Consider the following 19,959-nt stretch of genomic DNA (forward strand, 5'->3'; position numbering starts at 1 on the left):
AGTTAAAAGTATGGAGCTTGATTCCTTCTGTGTTGAAAGGAAAGCACCTTCATTAGAAATCAGCTCAGCAGCTGCAGAGGAAAAGGATCTGAAAGAGTCTGTGGACTCTTCATTAGTACCAGCTATAGACAAGACCTGTCAAGAAACACAGTTAGACAATCAATCAGAAATCAGACTGTGGCTGCTGCAGAAAATTCAAGTGCCAATTGAAGGTAGGTCTCTGGTTATCCTTGTTTCCTCTGAGACTTGGACAGCATTATGACGGTAACCTTTGAACTGACAGCCTTCTACTCTAGATTCCCTCTTTCTGTAATGCCTGGTCTCTTTTTTACTCTTTGTGTATTTCGATTTTATGTTATCTGCTATCTTCAAATTCTCTAAGCTTGTAGTTTGATAAGTAGCTTGTGTGCTCTTTCCACATTCATTGATCACTCTTTACATAATCTTTACTTCTGTTTGCTGGCTTTAAGAAGGACAGTGAGATGTCATCCAGTTCAGTATTGGCAGGGACACTTCATGGCCTAGGAATTGTCACTCCACATTGGTAACCCCTGTTGCCTCACTGAAGTCTGTCAGTGGGTTTCTGATAGTATCCAAAGTAATAGAGCACTGCTATGAAGGTACCAAAGGGTACCAAAGTATTCTTCACACTATTGGCGTGTGTCTGGTGTCTCTCATGCTATGGAAACCCTTAAAGAAGTGATAAACAGGAATACATGTATAGTCCTACTGACTGATCACTTTTTTCCTGATTGGTCGTTGCGTTATCAGAAATAATTCAGGCTGTTCCAGGAAAGCACGTAACGGAATGAAGTCTCTGTTCAGAGCGTGTGCACACATATTACCATTTCTATGGCAGCCCAGTGCCTCTAAGCACTAGTGTGTCCTGGAGCGTTGATGCTCCTCTCTGGGTAATGTAATGAACCAGTGGACATACCCTTGATTCATATCAGGTGGTGGGGGATGCTTAAAGTGGAAGTCTTTATTTTAAGAACAGTTTTTCTTAAAATGATTTTTCCTTTTTTTTTGTAAGGGTTTATATCCTGCTGGTTGTATTTGGCTGTATGTGTATGCCTAAAACAAAGAAGGCAACCTCAGTGTGATTGAGGCTGTAGTTTAATAAGCAGGGGTTTTTTTCATATTAGCAATTTAAGGAGCTTAAACTGCTTCTAGGCTTGGCCCTGTCTTGTGCAGACAAAAGGTGCTTGTATGGCTGTGTGACTGAAAGAGTCAAGAAACTGATTGGGCTTTTTGTGTGTGTGTGCATGCAAGATTACCCATCAACTGGATGGGTTTTTGGGACCCAAACATGTCCCCTTTATTTGCCTGCTTCATGTTGCAGGCAGCACCCAGCCAGGTCATCTTACCTATTTCTTTACAGGGCTGTTCTGTACATAGCTGTACCGCTGAGGGGGATACAGGCTGTGACAAAATGGGAATAAATGGCCTCAGTTTAGGATGAACGTGGTTTTACTAAACCAGTTGTGCTGTTGAAGTCAGGTGTAATTCTGTGTATGGTGCCTCTGAGTATTCCTTTGCACAAGATTATTAATCTTGGTCACAGTGTTTTATCAGCTGCAGTATTTTACTTTCCTGTAAGCAGACCATTTCTCTTGTGTCTCGTTCAGATATGCTTCCTTCAAAAGAGGAGAAGAGCAAGACTCCTCCAATGTTTCTGTGCATTAAAGTAGGCAAGCCCATGAGAAAGTCCTTTGTGTCTCAGAGCACGACCATGTCTCAACAATACAGTAAAAAGATAAAGCAACCAGAGTACTGGTTTGCTGTTCCTCGGGAAAGGTAAGCTGTACTCCTCTTAGCACAAAAATGTCTGTCTGTTACTTTTCAAATCTGTAGTGCTTTCTAGAGTTGAATCTGACATTCCCTGCATGGTCCAAGGTATGAAGTGCAGCAGGGATGGTGAGGGGTGCCCTCATTTCATTGCATGCCAGTGACATAAAGCAGTGTTTATTTCTGGTCTAATATGGCTCTCAGTAGGAAGAAAAAAGGGCTCAGGTGCCACTTGAAGATGGAAAAAGTGATATAAGTGCAGCTAACATGTAATAAAAATGGGAGATGATCAGGGTTTCAGCTGTAGTCTAGGAAGTGAGGGAAAGGGGGAAAAGGGAGCAGTGGCTGGAGCATCATAAAATGCACTAAGGTGTTAGTGCTTAAAAAAATAGCTATTTCATATGAGCAAAGGGCATCGTGTGGGAAAAGGGAGGCACTCCTAACTAAACAGGTTATTCTGTCTATTTCTGTCTTTTGTCCCATTAAAAAATAGTCCCTTTGCAGTAAAATCGAGGAACATAACATGTGTTCCTGTAGATGTGTATTAATGCATAAATAGTACTCTAGAAAAAAGCAAACAACAAACTTAAAAAGTGGAGGTCTGTGATTTTCCACATAAATCACCTAAGAATTTTCACTGGCTGTGAGGAATCAAATATGTGATCCTTTTCTTGACAGAAGGCAGCTAGAGCAATTCTCTGGTCTGTTGATGAACCAAAATCAGTAATTCTGGTAAATTAGATACCAGGAAGGAGGAATCTGGACTTGTGATCAATCTCAGAGGTGTCTCTTTCAGATGCAGTCAATTTTCTAAAAATAATTTTTATTTAATAATTTTAATTTCAAATGTGTAGCGTGTGTTGATTTAAGTGTTTATATTTTTTGTGGTTTAAAAAGGAGTGTTTTGACTGTCTGTAGTAGTGTGGAAGTTGCTGTCCTAGAACTCTTCGTGGAGGAGAGGGAGAGGTTTAATCCAGCTGGAATGTGGCCCTTGGGAGAGTAGCTGGATAACTTTTGGGTTGCTTGCTATCTGCGGATCCCAGTCCTTGACTCCTCCGGGATTGCAAAAGGGTGGGTTCAGAAAATTCTAGGTTAAAGTGTGAGAAAATACTTCAAGGAGTTGAAGTGATGCCGCGATACAACACAAGGTCAGTTACTGCTTTGGGGATAATGTAGCTAACTGTGAATAAAGCTGCTGAGCTGATTGAGGTCATCTCTAATAATTGCTCTGTGCAACAGGTAAATCTATCAAGCTTCTTACCACAGACTTGGAAAACAGCTTTTCTGCTTGCCCTTTTATGAGCAGAAGCTTTCTGAATGGTGAGCAGACCTAATCCATATATAAACTGAAGTGTTGACAACTGGTTTGTATTCCAGTTTTTATAATAAGGAAAAAGTAACTTCTGCAGTGAGCTGCTGCAGCAGCACCTGGCCATGCTGGCTGACAGACGAGAGCTTTGATGTTGGGGCTGCTGTTTGGATCTTGATCAAAAATAGTGGTGAATGACTGGTTGTAAGATTGGGTCTTTTTGGTGCTATTCATGCCTGTTTTAACATCACAGATTTGCATGAAAGATCAAGTAGAACTTGGAGCAGAAATTAAATGTGAGACCCACTCCTTTGTATTAATGCAAGACATGTCTTTGCCTCTTGAACAAGACAGTGTTTTCTCCAAGCTCTTGGATGCTTTCCCAAAGCAAAACACAACACTTCCTACCTGCTGGGGATATTCTTGCATCAGTATTGTATAGAATATAAGCATAAGTGTTGCATTTTGAGAGTGACATGAATAGTAGGTTGTTTGGGATAGCTTTGCAATGTATTTTAGACAAAATGTGAGATAATTTACTAAATTTAAAACTATTTGGAATGCAGTATATATTCATGTGTAAATGTCAAGAATATCACTCTCATCTTGTTGGCCACAAAGCAGAATAAATAAAACACTTTGTCCAGTCACAGTAGCTTGTACAGCATCTTAATGCTTTGTAGTAACTAAAAAAAAAAAACCAAAATCAAAAAAACAGTCCAAACCTGGAGAGAGATTTTTGAAAAAAATTGGTCTGCATGTCTATATTTAATGTAAGCTAAATCTTCCTCTGATTTGCCTTTAATTACATTTTTTCCACAGTCACAGTGTTTGCTGTTAAAGCAGCTTCTGTCATCAGTTGTGAAAACAGCTCCATTTTCAGCCTGGGCCCCATAGCCCACAGCTCCCAGCAGAGCTGCTCTTCCGTGTGCAGGCTGCTGCTGCTTTCTGAGCCCAGTACTTTTAAATTTTTTTTTTTTTTAATTGGAAGCCTCTGGAAACTTTATTAATACAGAAAGAAGAACTTTGAGGCTGATATTCTTTATAAAGGCTGTCACTAAATCTTAAGTCTCATTTGCCTTTTGTGCCTGCTGTAGGTGTTGTCTCTCCATGCGTGGCTTCCCAGGTGCCGCATGTGTCCCGGCACACGTCGCCCCGAGACCAGCACAGCATGGCTGAGTTAATCAGTGACTGCAGCACTGCTTTGTGCTGCCTCCTTGGTCACAGCAGTGCTCACCTCAGCACACAGAGTGGGTGCTGGGCATCTTGAGTTGCCTTATATACAGACCACTCAGTGCAGGGCAGCTTCTTGCCAGGTTCAGCTGAGCAGAGGGGCACCCATGCTCTTGGACACGAATAGAGAGATTGACTCTTTTACTGGGAAGTTTTGCAATGGGTACAGCTCACAGTATTAGAGGGTAAGTCTGTGTGTGCTCTTACTATGTGGATTTATGTTTAAATGGTATGTAGATTTCCCACCCTAGTGGATTTTGAGTACTAGTAGTTCAGTAAGTAGGTCACACATTTCCTCAAGGCCTTGCAGAGGAAAATGCCTTGCACCAAGACAGAGATAGTAATGCAGAATTTCTTTGTTTGTAAATAATAGCATTGACTAGTTCCTTAGTCAAGAAGTAAAACTCTTTAATTTTCCATAGTGTAAATTTTGCAAACAGGTTTGGTTTATGAATGTGTAATTTGCACTGAAGTTGATGTAAAAGACACTGCACTGAGATCATGCTGCTGAGAAGGCATCCACTTTTTTCAAGTTTCTTTCTTGAAAGCAGACAGATTTTCAAGGAGGAAAAGTGAGAGGAGTTGAGGCTTTTTTCTCTCTTTCAATTTTAGCACCCTGCCCCGTTGACCTTTTTGGTTTTGGGTAAGTTTTGGTTTGGTTTTTGTTACTGTTTCTGTGGGATTTCTTTTTCTAGAGCAAGATATTCCTGGGTTGTAACTCCTGCTAGTGTGTAACAACCTGTAGTTAACACAGTTGAAGCTGAGACCTGGAAGAACTTGCAGCACAGCTGTCTGGAGTCAATGCTTAGATGATGCTTCCATGCACTTACACAGGGCTTTGCATAAAGGGACAACGATTAACAGGATCCTGTTGCTGAAGGATCATTCTTCCATGCACCTGTTAATGGAATGGAATGGAATAGGTCGCATAAAACTTAGATTTAGAATCCTTTTGAATTAGCCTTCTACAAGGAGATTACTCTTAGACTCCTAATAATATCTCAAGCTGTACAGAGGAAATCTATGAAAACCTGTTCGTATCTCTAGCTTAATGTCTTATAATGAGGGGTCATAGAAGTCTGTATAAGCTCATAAAAGCATATGAGGGCTTACAATACCTCAGCCCTCATAAGATTTGTGAAGAATCATCATTTAGTCAGGCACATTTGTAAAAAAGTCATAGGACGTCTCTGGATTAATTTCTTTCTCTGGGCCAGGAACAGTGGTTGGACTTAGAGCCTTTTGAATATTTTCTTTCTGGAGTTACTGACTTCAAGTTTCTGTAGTTGTCTCTTTCCAAGTACTTTGTTTTATTGATGTTTCCCTGTTAGTGCATGATACACTCATAAGCATGTGATCACCAAAACAGCTATTGAGTTCTAGGATAAATTTTCTTGCAGCTGTCAAGTTGGCTGTAAGAAAGTTCCTCATGAAGTGGTTTTTCAATTTAAAAATTGGCTCAAATGTTTTCAGTTGTGAGCTTGGAAATACCACTGTAGCATAATGCTAGAATTTTATTAGCAGAACATCCCTTTTCAGAATGACATCACCTTTATAATCACCTATTTCTATTTTATTCTGTTGCTTCTTAAATCTGGAGTGTCTGGATTTATTTATCAACTGTCCCTTGCAGAGGAAAAACTTAGTTATGTACTACTTAAATAAACTGAGCATATACAAGTGCATGGGACCTGACAGGAAGTGTTCTGGGTATATTGAGGAAGTTGGTTGATGTTATTACAAAGCTGCTTTCTATCATCTTTTGAAAGGTTCTGTTCACCAGTAGTGTTCCTTAATAATTGGAAAGACAAATGCTGCAACCATTGTCAGAAAAATCAAGAAAAATATGTGGGAGGACAGGGCAGTCAAGCTTCACTGAGAGGAACGTCGTTATAGACACCATTCCAAGCACACAGAGGGAAAGAAGTCATCAGGATCAGCTGTCATATATTTACTGAGGGCAAATTGCTTTTCTACTGACCAAATAACTTTTCTGTTTGAGATTGCTAGCTCCTTGAGCAAGGAGAGAGCAAAGGATTGTTGTTTTACCATCACATTACTAAGGCTTTCAACACAATTTTCCATAGTATCCTTATAGCCAAACTGGCAAGATGTGACCTGGACTGGTAGGTTACAGCTGGTTGTAAAACTGGCCGGACCACTGGGCTCAAAGGGTTGGTAGTTAGTCTGAGTGGCATCGAGGTACAAGCGGTGTGCTTGGGGACTGATACTGTTTAATGCCTTCATTGGAGACATGGACATTGAGACAGAACACACCTTCGTCATTTTGGGGAATGACACAAAATTTGGGGAGTGCTCATAATTGGAGGGCAGGGCTGCTGTTTAGAGGGGCCTCAACACAATGGGCTGACAGTTCAGAAAAAGCAAATGCAAAAGTTGTGCACCTGGGATGGAGCAGTCGCTGCAGCAGTAGGGTGGGGACGGGTGGCCTGGGGAGTAGCTCTGCAGAAAAGGAGTTGGGGAAGTTGAGAGCAAATGGAGCATGTCAGTGGTGTGTCCTTGCTGTCATGAAGGCTTTGCTTCTTGCTGGCTCAAGTAAAGAAGAACAACCAAACAACCTGGGTCGTCATTATTCCCCTCTTCCTTTTAGACACTTGGTTAAAAAAAGAAGGTGAGGGGACAAGAAAAAGAAAATGTAGGATGGCACCAGACCCTTCTCAGATCACGTGCTACATGCTTCAGAGGAGATCATGATTAGGTAAAAGAGAAAAAAACCCAGGAGACAGGCTATGCATGGAGAACTTGTAGAATCACTGCTGGAGATTTTTCCAACTTCAAATGGACAAGAATGTGCAACCTCCTCTAACTTGGAAGTTAGCTCTGCTATAAGCAGGAGCTGGCCTAGATGATCTCCAGAGGTGGCTTAAAACATAAATTCATTCTGTGATTCTGAGATACAAGTGGGCTGCTCTCCTTCATCCACCTGCATAAACGTTCTTTCAAACTGATCTTAGCCAGACAGCAGCAACCACTATTGTATTGTCCTTTCTTAGGGATTTGTAGGAATTACGTAGTTAGCTTTCCGGAGTAGGACTACTGTACGTTAAAATACACAGTGCTCAAGTCAATTTTCTCTTTCAGTTAAAGCTCAAATTAGTTAGCAGAGATCATCAGACTGCTCTTTCTGAAGCCTCTGTGAGCAATGCTAATTTATTCCTTTTTCATTTCCATGATGAAGCAAAGTAAATCCTTTATTCTTTTTGTAGACTGATTTGAAAAAATCTGGAATTATACTAGTGATCCTAACAGGTTGTAACGGTGCTGAAATGGTATTTTAAGATTATTCGTGCATACATATAAATCCAAGTAACTTGAAATACGGGGGGGGAAATGTCTAAATTTCTCTAAGGTTTTTTCTCTTTTCTGTTGATCAAGGCATTGCTGGATGTAACTTTCTGGTGAAAAGCTGAAGAAAGATCCAATGTCATAAGCACTTACTATCTTTCTATCTGCCCTCTTTACTGTGGGCCTGGTTTTTCTGTTGGCAATTCAACTTCTTGTATAGTGGATCCACTGTTGTATTGCTGTTTGAAATGGCATGTGTTCATTTTAACTTATTACATTAATTCCTTCTTCAGAAACTGTTTCATGGTTTGTTATGGATGTTGTAAAGGAACATCTTTTTAAAGACAGTGGCTGAGAGCTGACTACATTTATGTAAGAGCATGTGCTGCTGGTACTATATCATTAGCAAAGCTGTCAGTAACAGCTTATTTTCATAATGCTAAGAGAATGAAGATTGTTTTGTGGTTAGCCTCTATAACTTTTAAAGGGCAGCTAGAACTGTAGTGTAGACATCACTGGTGATCTCATGGCTTGTTTTATGCTGGAGGTCAAACTAAATGGGTAAAGTGAATGTTTTATGGAGTCAACTTTTGGGAGTATGATGTAATATCAATCAATTTGACTTCTTAATATGAATGGGACTGGACAAGCCACATTGCTTTACCATGATGCTTTGGTCTTGCATATAGCAAAGGAAGGAGAAAAATACATTGTGGGGAGTGAAAGCAGAGAAACCTTGAAGTGGTTCAGGCTCCCAGGTAGAGGGAGCTGTTGCTTTGTGTGGTAAGTGAGGGTGGAGGTACACAGGTATCCTGTTTGTGTGGTTGTCCCTGCTTTGTCATTGGGCAAAACCTCTGTGCTACACGACAGTGTTGTGTTCATGGACCGCTGAGCAATGGTTGTCTCCTCCTCTTCTCTTCACAGGGTGGATCACTTGTACACATTTTTTGTTCAGTGGTCACCAGAAATATATGGGAAAGATGCCAAAGAGCAAGGTTTTGTTGTGGTAGAAAAGGAGGAGCTTGACATGATTGACAACTTCTTTAGTGAGCCCACTACTAAAAGCTGGGAGGTGAGTCCTTTCTGCCTTTACATGAAGCATGTGCATATCAAGTACGCATCCCTGTGCTAAGAATCTCAGCAGTTGTTATTTTGAGGATTTTCATGGTGTTCCTTTGTAGCAGTTGCTGCTTTATATAGAGGTCTTCTTAAGGCTTGTGTCTGTCTCAGAAATGTACTCATGTTCCTTCAGTCTTCCTTTCTTCTCTCCCTAGAAAGAGCAGGTAAACAACTGGAAGCTCTCTGGTGTGCAACCAGCAGAAGTTGTGTAAATATTTTGACCATGTGATATTAATCTTTTGCAAAGCTATACAGGTGTATGTTGTCAGCATTGCTAAATTTCTAATGTGTTTCCTAATGTATTTATGTGCTATAAATAAAATCTTCAAAATCTATATATGCACGTAAACACTAACCCAGACCCCTGTGTGCTGGTTGAAATGGATTGGTGCGTGGTGATGAGCCAGACCCGTGCTTCTCTGGCGCACACAGCAGTACTGTTTGAATATTGGGTGTAAGTGGGATAAGTTTTATCATTGGACTTTGGCTTTTTCATGTGTGGTCTTTTGCAATCTATTTTAACCACTTGGCATGCCTGTGCTTGTTATGTCTTTCTTCTGCATACAAAGCCTAGTTTCTAAGAGAAATAAGCTTGCACACATTTAAAAAAATCATATTTCTGAATGCTCAAACACTTTCTGTGCTAAGGATATGGAATAAATGAAAAAGACGAATCCCAAAGTGGGAAATATCTTGATGGTCATTAAAAAAGTTATCTGATTATTTGTCTTAAACATAAACTTGTTTTCTTTAAATTCTACTGCCCTCTTTTTTTTTTTTTTTTTTGAGTATTTTTATCAAAGTATGTTCTGTTGAAAAATGGAGCTTGGAAGTGGGACTTGTCATTTGAAATGCAGCAACTTCTACTCCCAAGGAGCTAATAGTGTTGCAGTTTTGTAGTTTCTCAATGTTGGTGCTTTGTGAACTGAAAGATGGGGGGGAAAAAAAGAAGCCTTCCTTGTGTTGCTTAGAGCTGAGTGCAGTCATACATTGCACTAGATTTCACTGTTCAGTTATTTGCATGCTGTTTTCATAAAACCAAAACGAAGGAGAGTCAGTGATCCGAAGAACAGATGTAGGAGAGATCTGGCCACACTGGGAGCTTGTCTCTCACTGTTGTATTTAGATATTTATTGGAAGGAAGAATTAGCTGAAAACTGCTTTTAGAGGTATGTCTCTTTTATTTGTAATACATTCCAGCTTTACCAATTGAAAGTAGGGCTGACAGGAAATCTCTATTGAATAACGTCCAAATTTGGGCATGATGACTGTGAAAGTTTCACTCTCCCTTGCGGGGAAACAGAAACTCTTAATTGTAGAGAAGTATATAAGCAATCTTATCACAGCATGCCATGGCCAGTAGCTGTCTGTCACACTTGTGGCTGAGAACTCTGCCACTAGAGCAGGGGTAGAGTAGTGGGTACTGCAAAACAAACTGCTAGATGATGAAACAGAGACAAAAGCCTTTGAATATTCGAATTGTTTACTGTGCCAGACCGGACCAGGAGGAACCTTTTGTGGAGGTATGTTGAATTGTTTCCCATGTGAACAGTGTGAATCTGATGACAGTACTTCTGTCCTAGCAATAAATGTGCTCCGCACTCAGGTAGGGGGCATTTCCACCTCAGGTATCTTCCTTCCTCAGTCCTATAAAATCTTTGAAAGATTTTGTAGATCTGGTTTCTGTAGTGGTTGATTCTTTTCATCCATTTCTGCTTTTGTGTGGTCTGTAAATACCTGATCTTGCAGATGCCTCCTTCTACAGTTGTTGACTGAACTTCATTCACATGTGCAGTTCAGAGACTGAATAGGTGTATATGCAGAGAAGAGGGGGGGCTTGTCTGTCTCTGGAGTCAATTTACAACTGTGTTAATAGGTTTTGCCTGTGTGAGTTTGGTTGTATTTTGCTACAGATACCTCTTGTTGGTTGATTTGCTGTTGGTTGATACTTTTCCCCCACTCCTGACTATCCTAAAAGATAGTCATCAAAAGGGGAGTTGGGTACTTTTGATTTAAGGTGAAAAAGGTGTTAATTGAAAAAAATATATACAATAATGGTGTGGGAGATGAGGAGGGAAGGCAAACCACTCAGTAGGTGAAAAAAGAACAATGATAAAAGTAGAAAGATTGTTTTCTTTGAACAGTTTGTTGTGGGGTGTTTTTTGTTTTTTAATTATCCTAATTTTGCAGTGCAAACCTTTCCTGAAATTGACCATACGAAAAATTTTCTGGCACAGGATTATCTGTGGTCTCAGAAGAAGAGGCCAGAGGGACAGGATGAAGCTGTAGAGCTCTTGCAGTATCTTGGGCAGGAATACCTGTAACTGCTCAGATGTGCAGGGGCACATAGCAGTGTTAGTTCTGCAGGCTGGATTTTGCCTTGTGATCCTGCCTTCCTCACTTTTCCTGACCCTGCATTATTGGAGTGCCAGTGCCCAGGTGCCCTGCTCAGCTCCAAGCAGCTGCAGGAGAGCATGGGCTGGACATGAGTGCACGCAGCAATGTGTAGCTCTCATTCCACTGGGGATGCCAGGTGTGACTGATGGTATTAGGGCTGTGTGAACTCCTCACCGGTCCTGGTCGTCATGAAAAACTTCTGTGCTTTGTTGTGTGGTTAAATCCACAGCTGGAGTCAGTCCAGTGCATTTGCTTTCTCCCCTGAGGGGTAGGTGTGTGTAGGACCTCCAGGCATCTCTTCCCAATTGTCTCGACTGTTGACAGCTTCTGCAAGTTCAACCAGTGAAAGTGAAGGCATGGAGCAATTATGCAAAACTTGATCTGTGTGTAACAGGAAAGCCATTTGGAAGCCTCATGGGCAGCGAGGTGCATAGCAGAGTGCACAGTGGGCTCTGCAGCTGCATCTTGAGATTCCTGCTCCAAGACAAGACCACTGTGGTGATACACTCGTGGAAGGAAAAGGAGGTTTATGGTTTCCTGTTTGTTTTGTAGCTTCCTCTTTTCTTTCTTGTCAGCTCCATTTTGGAGCTTTTGCTGTTGCTTCCTCTGTGCCATGGTAGCACCGAGCCCCAGCCAAAGCCCCACTGCCGGACACAGCGAGCCTCATCTCACCTCCCACTGCTGTGCAGAGCTGAGGCTCCTGGCACTTGCCAAGTGCCCCGAGCTGCACTGAAGGGTTGGCAGCTTTCCAGCTGTGCCAGGTGATGCCCTCTGCCAGCCGTGAGGCTGAGCACCCCAGCAGCAGCTTGTCCAGAGCCAGGACACCTGGACTGCTGCTGCTGATGGGTGAGGTGATTTCCTCCTCTCTGCAGGGAGCTCTGGGCACTATCGGTGCTGCCAGTCTGGAAGCTCCTGCCCCATGCCACATTTGGGCTCCTGTTTGCTACTCATGCCACGTGGAGTCCAGAGTTTGTCCCCTGTCTCTCTGAGCACCTTGTAGGTTGTTGAGTCCTTTTATAGACAAGCATTAGGTGCATGGTTTTGCATGCTCATTTTATTTCTAGCTTTATGGGAAAAGTTAGTGGGACTTACCTGTATCTACTGGAGAGAAGTCTGTGCTTTGATTTTTAAGTATGTCAATTCAAACCTGATATTGGAAATATTTATATGGACTCACCTTTTAAAATATTACTATATTAAAAACCCTTAAAGGAATAAACAGAAGTTTCCAAAGAGCTGTTTGGTAATTTTCAACTAGGAACGTATTTTATAAAGACCTTGACTGTGCTGCAGTCACAAAGACACCTTGCCAGTTAAGATTTTCCCCATTTTCTTATGGGTACCTATGCTTGATAAAACCATCCCATATGGTGGTTTTGCTCCATATAGTGTGACAGCCGAGGAGAAAGTTTTAAATTAATTGACTTCAACAGAGGATTGATGGTGTAGGAGCTATGCTTTAGGTTGGACACTTGTTCTCTTGCCACAGATCATAACTGTAGAAGAAGCTAAACGACGCAAGAGCGTTTGCAGTTACTATGAAGAAGAAGATGATGATGATACTTTGCCTATCTTAAAGCATCACAGTTCTCTCCTGGAGAACATGCACATAGAGCAGGTATGGCTGGAAAATCCTCAGATTTCCTTCAGCAGACAGCAGATGTGGTGCTGTCTCTGTCGAGTGTGAGAAGGAGAACAGGCTGGGGCAGTGCCTGTGTTGCTTGTGTAACCATTTCCCTCATTCCCTGCTCCCTGCCCAGCTTGCCCGGCGCTTGCCCGCACGGGTGCAGGGCTATCCGTGGCGCCTGGCATACAGCACGCTGGAGCACGGCACCAGCCTGAAGACTCTGTACCGCAAGTCGGCTTCTCTCGACAGTCCCGTTCTCCTTGTCATCAAGGATATGGACAACCAGGTAAGGAGCGCTTGTTCTGGGGGGGTGGAGCTGAAAGGGAAACATCATGAAAAGTGATCATTATGAAATGCTACTCATACTGTGAAGTGATGTCATGCCAAAATAAGACATTGGTGTATTCTTTTATATTTTCTACTGCCTAAACTTGAATTACAGCTGCCAAGTACTTCAGCACTAATAAAGGCTTTAGAATTGCAATGAGTGCAGTAGTGCCTTTGGAAGAACCTCTCTTAGGTATCTCAGTTAAGCTGTGACAAACAATGCCTCCCTGGAGGTCTCATTCTTCAGTAGCTCCTAGAGTCAGCAATCCTGCTGCCATTGTTGCCATCTGGCTTTTAACTTGGAGAATACAGAAGATGTGGAGGAATACTTGCACATCTAACACACTTCACTAGTTGGTTCTTCTAACATGAAAATCAGCTCAGTTGATCTTAGAAAGTACTTTGAAATGTTTGGGATTTTTTCTCTTGGATTTTGCACTGTCCACAAAAGTAATGTAATCATTTTATTCTGACAGATATTTGGAGCATATGCTACACATCCCTTCAGGTTTAGTGACCATTACTATGGCACTGGTGAAACATTCCTCTATACATTCAGTCCACATTTCAAGGTAAGTGGGTGTTCACTTTCTCAAATAAGATTTTTTGGGTTCCACTTCTAAAACATTTATGAGATTTTTATGAAGACAGCATGTTTGAGTGTAGAAGATGTGCCAGATGTTGATGAATGCAGTTAATCACTCACTGCTTCAATGCAATACTTTAAGCAGAAGTGTCTGTAATTATCTGAAGAGAGGATAGTCTGTAAAGGTGAGGAGAGGGTTTTAAGTAGATTGAAGGGGGAAGCAGGAAGGAGTTAAGGAGTGAACTGTCAAAGATTCACCTTGGAAGGCAATGATATCAAGAACAGAATATAATTTCATGCATTCTTAGGATCACAGTGACAACAAAACAGAGATGAGTGCTGCTGAAATACCCCTTAATGCTCACGGCTTCTGCACGTTTTCCGTATTGAACACATTGTTCCTTTATAACAGGATACCACTTGATTTAGAGAGGGAAGCAGAGTTTAAAATACGGACTAGAGTGCCTTGTTCATAGTTTTAAGTATGTACTGATCTTTTACTTTCTACCTTACCTTTTCCCCTTTCAAGAACAAAAATAAAAGATGACCACACCTTTCAGCTGCTAAGAGTAGGTGCCCAGTAGTTTGAGAGTCACAGTCCAAACATATTCGTGTTTTTTCCCCTCCTCAGGTATTCAAATGGAGTGGAGAGAACACCTACTTCATCAATGGAGACACTACCTCTCTGGAGCTTGGAGGTGGAGGGTGAGAGAGTGTTTGGTTTTCAAATCATATAGCCAACTTTTTTTCTTAAATTTTAAATGGAAATAGGGACAATGGTAGGTGCAATAAAAACTTACCAGTAAAATGGCTGACCTTACTTCTAGTAAACTGTTTAGAGAAGATACCTCAGCAATCTGATTTCTGTTACAGACTGAGAGCAGTTTTGTTTGCTTAGAGTTGCTTGATGTTAGGCAAGTAGGGTTTGTGGCAGAGTTGTTTTGTTAGTTGGGGTTTTTTTTAGCCAGGAACAAAACAGATGTTTTGGGTAGATATATCACTCACTGCTGAAGAGGTTTGTCACTGGAAGATAATCCCTAATGGCAATTTTGCCCTCAGTTTCTAGGGTTTATCACATGGTCCTTACTAAGTTTTTTTCTGTTGATGCACAGAGCAAGAATACAGACGGCATAATCAGGTCATGAGTTTCAAAGGTCAGTAGGTAGGAAATCAAGGGCTAAGGCTGTACAACCAACTAAAGCTTATTTGGAGGTTGCACCATGGGACAGCTAGGCATGGTTTGCATCAGGAGTGGATAAACTTCCCTCCTCCTTTCTAACCAGAAGGTGCTCTGTCCACATCCAGACAGCCAGGGAAGGGACCCCAAGGTCTGTGCCCTGGTGTAGCCACAGCTGGCAGTGCGAGCAGCTGGATGGCCCATGGGCTGCGGGCACTCACAGGGCCCTACGCACTGCTCCACTCACTGGAGCAAACAAAAGCAAGGGGACTGCTCCACGAGCTTCTTGGTGAGTGCTTTGCCAGGACTGAGCCCTTTGCATTTGGCCTAAGAGATCCTCAGAGTCACTTAGATTCCTCCATATCACTTCTTTGAGTGTTTATACAACTTTCAGTGTTTTTACTGTTCTGTATAACACCAAATTTGTTGTGTATTTCCTTTCTAGCGGCCGGTTTGGTTTATGGTTAGATGCAGATTTGTATCATGGGCGAAGCAACTCCTGCAGCACCTTCAATAATGACATCTTAACTAAGAAAGAAGATTTCATAATACAAGATGTAGAAGTATGGACATTTGAGTGAAACACTGACTGCCTTAAGGACTGGATCCATTAGGCACTTAAAAGCTACCCAGAAGGTGCAGGCTGCCTCGCCACATTACACGCTTTTTCCTCAAGTTTGTACCAGAGCATGACTACGCAAAAAAACCAAACAACCAACGCAAGAAAAAAAGAATTGGTTTTGAGAGGCAGTAAGACCAGTAAGAGATCACTCTGAAGTGTTTTTTACTTCCTCTTCCAGCACTCTTCCATTGAAGATACAATGCTTATGAAAATGTTCATGATGTATAAGTTGAAAACTTTTTATGTAACTGTGAAAAAAATCCTGTGGAAGAGCTATAACTGTCTAGTACATTCCATGTGTATTTATGTTCAACATGCAAATGCTGACCAAAAATAAAAGGTTACTTTACCAAAATCTACAGCATACTATTTGTCATGGAAAAGAATCAGAAATAGGTGTACACAGCACTTAAGGGAACATGTTTTTAAAATTATTTTATTTATTGTTATTGTATAATATATTTTTTTTGTAAATGTATTAGCTATGAGGTTTTTTGTTTAATGTTTCAAATCACATTTTGATAAATAATTACTGTTGAGGTAGGTTTCTTATGCATTGGCATTTATTCTGAATCAATTTATTTGATTTCTGAAGTTAATTTTTATACTTTTATTTTGTAAATGAGATTTGGTTTTCATTATACCCTAATTAGAGGGTTTGTTTTCCTGGCAGAAACACTTGAGTGCATAATTCTGTTTTACTTTCTTTTCCTGAAATGAGGGAGAAGGTGGATAGTACCTTTTCTTAACTGTGCTGTCACATTCCTGTTAATAGATTACTATTTTGGCAGTGTATGGACACTGGGCAGCTGCCCCCTGGTGTAGACTTTATCAGTTCTGTTGCAGTCCACAGAATTGGGATAGCATGCTCTGAGCACCTGCCCGAGTATTATTTGACTGTTTCCGAAGGACCTTTCTAAGAGAGAACTGTTTTTCTGTATCACCACCAAGTGATTCAAAATAAGCCACCCACTGTGCTTTTATGAGCATTTCTCTACAAATTGAAGAATTTATTAAGGAGAAAATACAACTGAGATTTAGAGAAGAAAGTTCTTTTCCTAACAGGCCAGGTCATGTTAGTGTAAAACTTGCTTTCCTAATAATTACGTATATAATTTCCTTTAAAAAAAAATACTTCAAGCAGCAGTCTGGTTTAGGATTTGACAGCAACTAAATATTCTTGTTTGTTTTTCATGAAATTATCAGATACTCCCTCCCGCCACCAAAGCTGAAAAGACTCTATATTACAAAATGAAAATTTTGGTAAATGGAGAGAGTGTGAGAGAGGACTGGCAATCTTCACTGTTTGCTAATGAATTCTGCTTTGCCATTAAGCTGTGGTTTTGTTTACACAGTCTGGGCCTAACCAATATTAGGGCGCTGTCCTGCCCTTAGACTTGAATGCTTCATTGTCCTGAGAAAGGCAAGTTTTAGAGACAGTAGCGTGCATTAAACCAGTACAATCTAATGTTGGAATATTATTAACTGAGCAATACAGCTCAATTTAGTTACTGCTCTTTCCTTTTTGAATAGATTAAGTAATAATTTTAAAAAGCCAATTGCTTTTCTTTCAAAAGCATTTCTAAATCTTAATCCTGCACAGAAGTTTCACAGTCTAAAAAAACAATGCTGTACACAGTAAGCCTGTAACACGCTGCACATGAGCTTTTCACACTTCCTTTCTTTGTGGTCTACTACAGCCATAAATAAAGTTCTTATTAGTAATGCTTTAAAATATTTTGGAAGTTGCTAACAGCATAATGCTTTGAAGATACCCAGAATATCTAACACTCTTTGCTCTTTTAAATGGTGGCAGAAGACCACTTAGTAGTTAAAAAAACCCAACCAACCAAACACCCAGCAAAAAATCCCCACAACGAACAAAATGAAACCAAGTTCAACATTTTGCATACATTTCACTATTGCTACCTACAACTTACTCCATTATATTATCCTTGTCAAAGCATATCTAAACGCTGTGGTCTATATTCAAAACAGTGTTGTTCAATCAAAATTCTGTGACCCTTGAAACTATGAGTATTGAATATATGTAATGCAGTGCTATCACAATATTTTCAATAAAGGAATTTATGCATTCAGAAACTTGTTACAGATGCTTCCTCTTTGTACTAGTTTGAAAACAAACCAGTGGGAGGCACTAAGTCAGAATAACAATTTAATGGAAATTAAAGAAAAGGGGAAAAAAAGAGGTAAAAGAAAACACTGTCAAACTGACAGAGTCAAGGTACAACCTGACACCCTGTTAGGCAGGGTGGTGGTAGCAGTCTGGTAGAATGGTGGCTGCAGTCCTCTGAAGCAGTGATCCTGTAGTAAAACAGTCTGCTCTTCCTGGGGATGGTAATAGAATACACTGCAACCCAGGACACTCTTTTATTCAAAAACTTTAGAACATTTTAAAGATTAAAGGATACAGCTTAAGTTACAGGTTATGCTGACACATACCTGTGCCACCTCATAAAAAGAGAATTTCAGCAATACTGTATTTTACAAACACAGATAAGGAGGTTGGAGATTTTGGTAGGGTTGGTGTTGGGATTTAGTTGTTCTGTGTGTGTAGTATGGTGTGTCTTAAAAGAGAGCTGTGTTTTGAATTCACTCCGACACAGACAATGACAAAACGCTAAGAAATGCCAGAAAACAGTTAAACAGTTGACCTGGCAGCTCTTGCTGCTATTCTCAGCTGTAGTGAATGACATCTATCCCCTCATCTTTCTTGGCCAACCCCTTACCAGAAGTCAAATGTCCACATGCATCATTTTTGTATGCACCTTTTTCATATTTCCAAAGTGTTCATATATATTTTTATGTCCAGCCAAGCCAAGATGTCTTAAAAGTTCTTGAGTTCTTGGGTTTTATTGGTTTTCATTGTATAGAGAAGTGGCATTAAGAGAAAACAAACTACAATTACGTGTGAAATAGAAGAAGTGTGCTATCCATGAGCCTTGCTTTGAGTGAAATGGCAGTAACAACTTTCCTAAAGTAACTGGAAAATTATGGTCACTAGTAATTTTTCTCTCAGGGAGAACAAGAGCTTGTTCTTGCAACATCAACCATGTGTTCCTTCAGTGCTACTTGGATACAGATTTTTGATTCAGGACGGTGTTCAAATGCACACTCACAAATCAGGCTTGTCAGTACCCAAGTAATAGCAGATGTTTTATTTGGTGCTGGTTTAAGTGCAGGTTTTGTGTTGGATGTTTTGCACAAAGCTGGCTTTAGAGCAAAGGAAAATCTAGTTACTTTTAGAATAATCCTAATTTTTAAACTCTAAAAGATTTGATTTGCCTGTTTGTAACAGAGAAAAGGAGCAGGTTAGGTCATTGCAAAGGGACTGCCTACCACTCTGCAGGTCGGCACATCTGGCAAGTGAGCTGCTTCAGGTAGAAAAGCCAACCATGCCCTGTTTGTACAGGCACAGCTTGCTTTAAAAAAACAAGCATTTTTTAAATTCTCGGTCTAAATTTTTCATCTCAATACCTTTTTAAACACTGTAGGCTGTCATCTGTGGGACAAATACTCTGCCTTTTGAGCACAGAATACACTTAAGTTGCAGGGTCAGTGATTCTGCAGCTCTAATCTAATGAACGGTGCAAACGATTTTAAATACAAACTATTAAGAAAGCATTTTTAGAAATTGAAGGCTAACTACCAGTTACCAATACCCTCTGTTAGCTTCAGAAGCAGTTGGTAGGATGAGGGTGGTGAGGCACTGGAACAAGTTGCCCAGAGAAATTGTGAATGCCCCATCCCTGGAAGTGTTCAAGGCCAGGCTGGATGGAGCCTTGAGCAACGTGGTCTAGTGGAAGGTGTCCAAGCCCATGGCAGGGGGGTTGGAACTAGATGGTCTTTAAAGTCCCTTCCAACACAAACCATTCTGTGATTTTATGTAACGTCTTACTTTGACTGTGAATTAGTAATAGCTGTCATGAAACAATTTCGGGGCTGTCAGTTTATGCAGTTAAAACTAATATCAGACTTTAGCCCTCACTGCTGGGAGTGTAGAAGAAAAAATGTAAACTCAGAAAAATCTCTGGAATTGCTCTAGTGACCCTGAACAAACTGCAACAGTGCTGAAAAGGTATTTAAGATTATTTGTGCATACATACAAAAATCCAAGTAACTTGAAATATAGGGGCAAAATGTCTGAATTTCTCAAAGGCTTTTCTTGGTTTGTATTGATCAATGAATTGCTGGACACAGCTTTCTGGTGAAAAACGAGAAAGATCCAGCGTCATAAGCACTTACTATCCTTCTATCTGCCCTTTTTACTGCGCATTTGGTTTGGTATGGTTTGGTTTGGTTTTTTTCTGCGGCAGTTCAACTTCTAATGAACTCAGGAGGCATTCACTTGGTTTTGTTCCCATTCTTTTTTCTTTTTTAATTTTTATTTTCGGTGAAAACCTTTCGGCGAGGCCGGGGCCAGCTCCGCGTGTGCCCGGCGGGCGGA

The 19,959-nt window shown here is 40.7% G+C and overlaps 2 protein-coding genes across 5 annotated transcripts in view; both read left to right on the forward strand.

The window, feature by feature from the left end:
• Positions 1-17,599, forward strand: part of NCOA7 (nuclear receptor coactivator 7) — an 85,115-nt gene extending 67,516 nt beyond the window's left edge. For 2 of the 4 annotated variants that reach the window (XM_017739584.1, XM_017739585.1), the window contains 8 exons: positions 3-212; positions 1,629-1,797; positions 8,561-8,708; positions 12,642-12,770; positions 12,913-13,065; positions 13,583-13,678; positions 14,324-14,397; positions 15,315-17,599. In XM_017739584.1, the coding sequence (XP_017595073.1) occupies positions 3-212; positions 1,629-1,797; positions 8,561-8,708; positions 12,642-12,770; positions 12,913-13,065; positions 13,583-13,678; positions 14,324-14,397; positions 15,315-15,450 (1,115 nt within the window). In that variant the 3' untranslated portion in view covers positions 15,451-17,599. The other 2 variants (XM_017739586.1, XM_008637815.2) reach the window with 2 other exon arrangements.
• Positions 17,600-19,694: 2,095 nt separating this feature from the next.
• HINT3 (histidine triad nucleotide binding protein 3) overlaps positions 19,695-19,959 on the forward strand; it is a 6,873-nt gene continuing 6,608 nt past the window's right edge. The window contains exon 1 of the mRNA XM_008637955.2: positions 19,695-19,796. Coding sequence (XP_008636177.1) covers positions 19,695-19,796 — 102 coding nt within the window. The remainder of the gene's footprint in view (positions 19,797-19,959) is intronic.

This window comes from Corvus brachyrhynchos, unplaced genomic scaffold, assembly GCF_000691975.1.
Source record: "Corvus brachyrhynchos isolate BGI_N302 unplaced genomic scaffold, ASM69197v1 scaffold14, whole genome shotgun sequence".
Lineage (NCBI taxonomy): Eukaryota > Metazoa > Chordata > Aves > Passeriformes > Corvidae > Corvus > Corvus brachyrhynchos.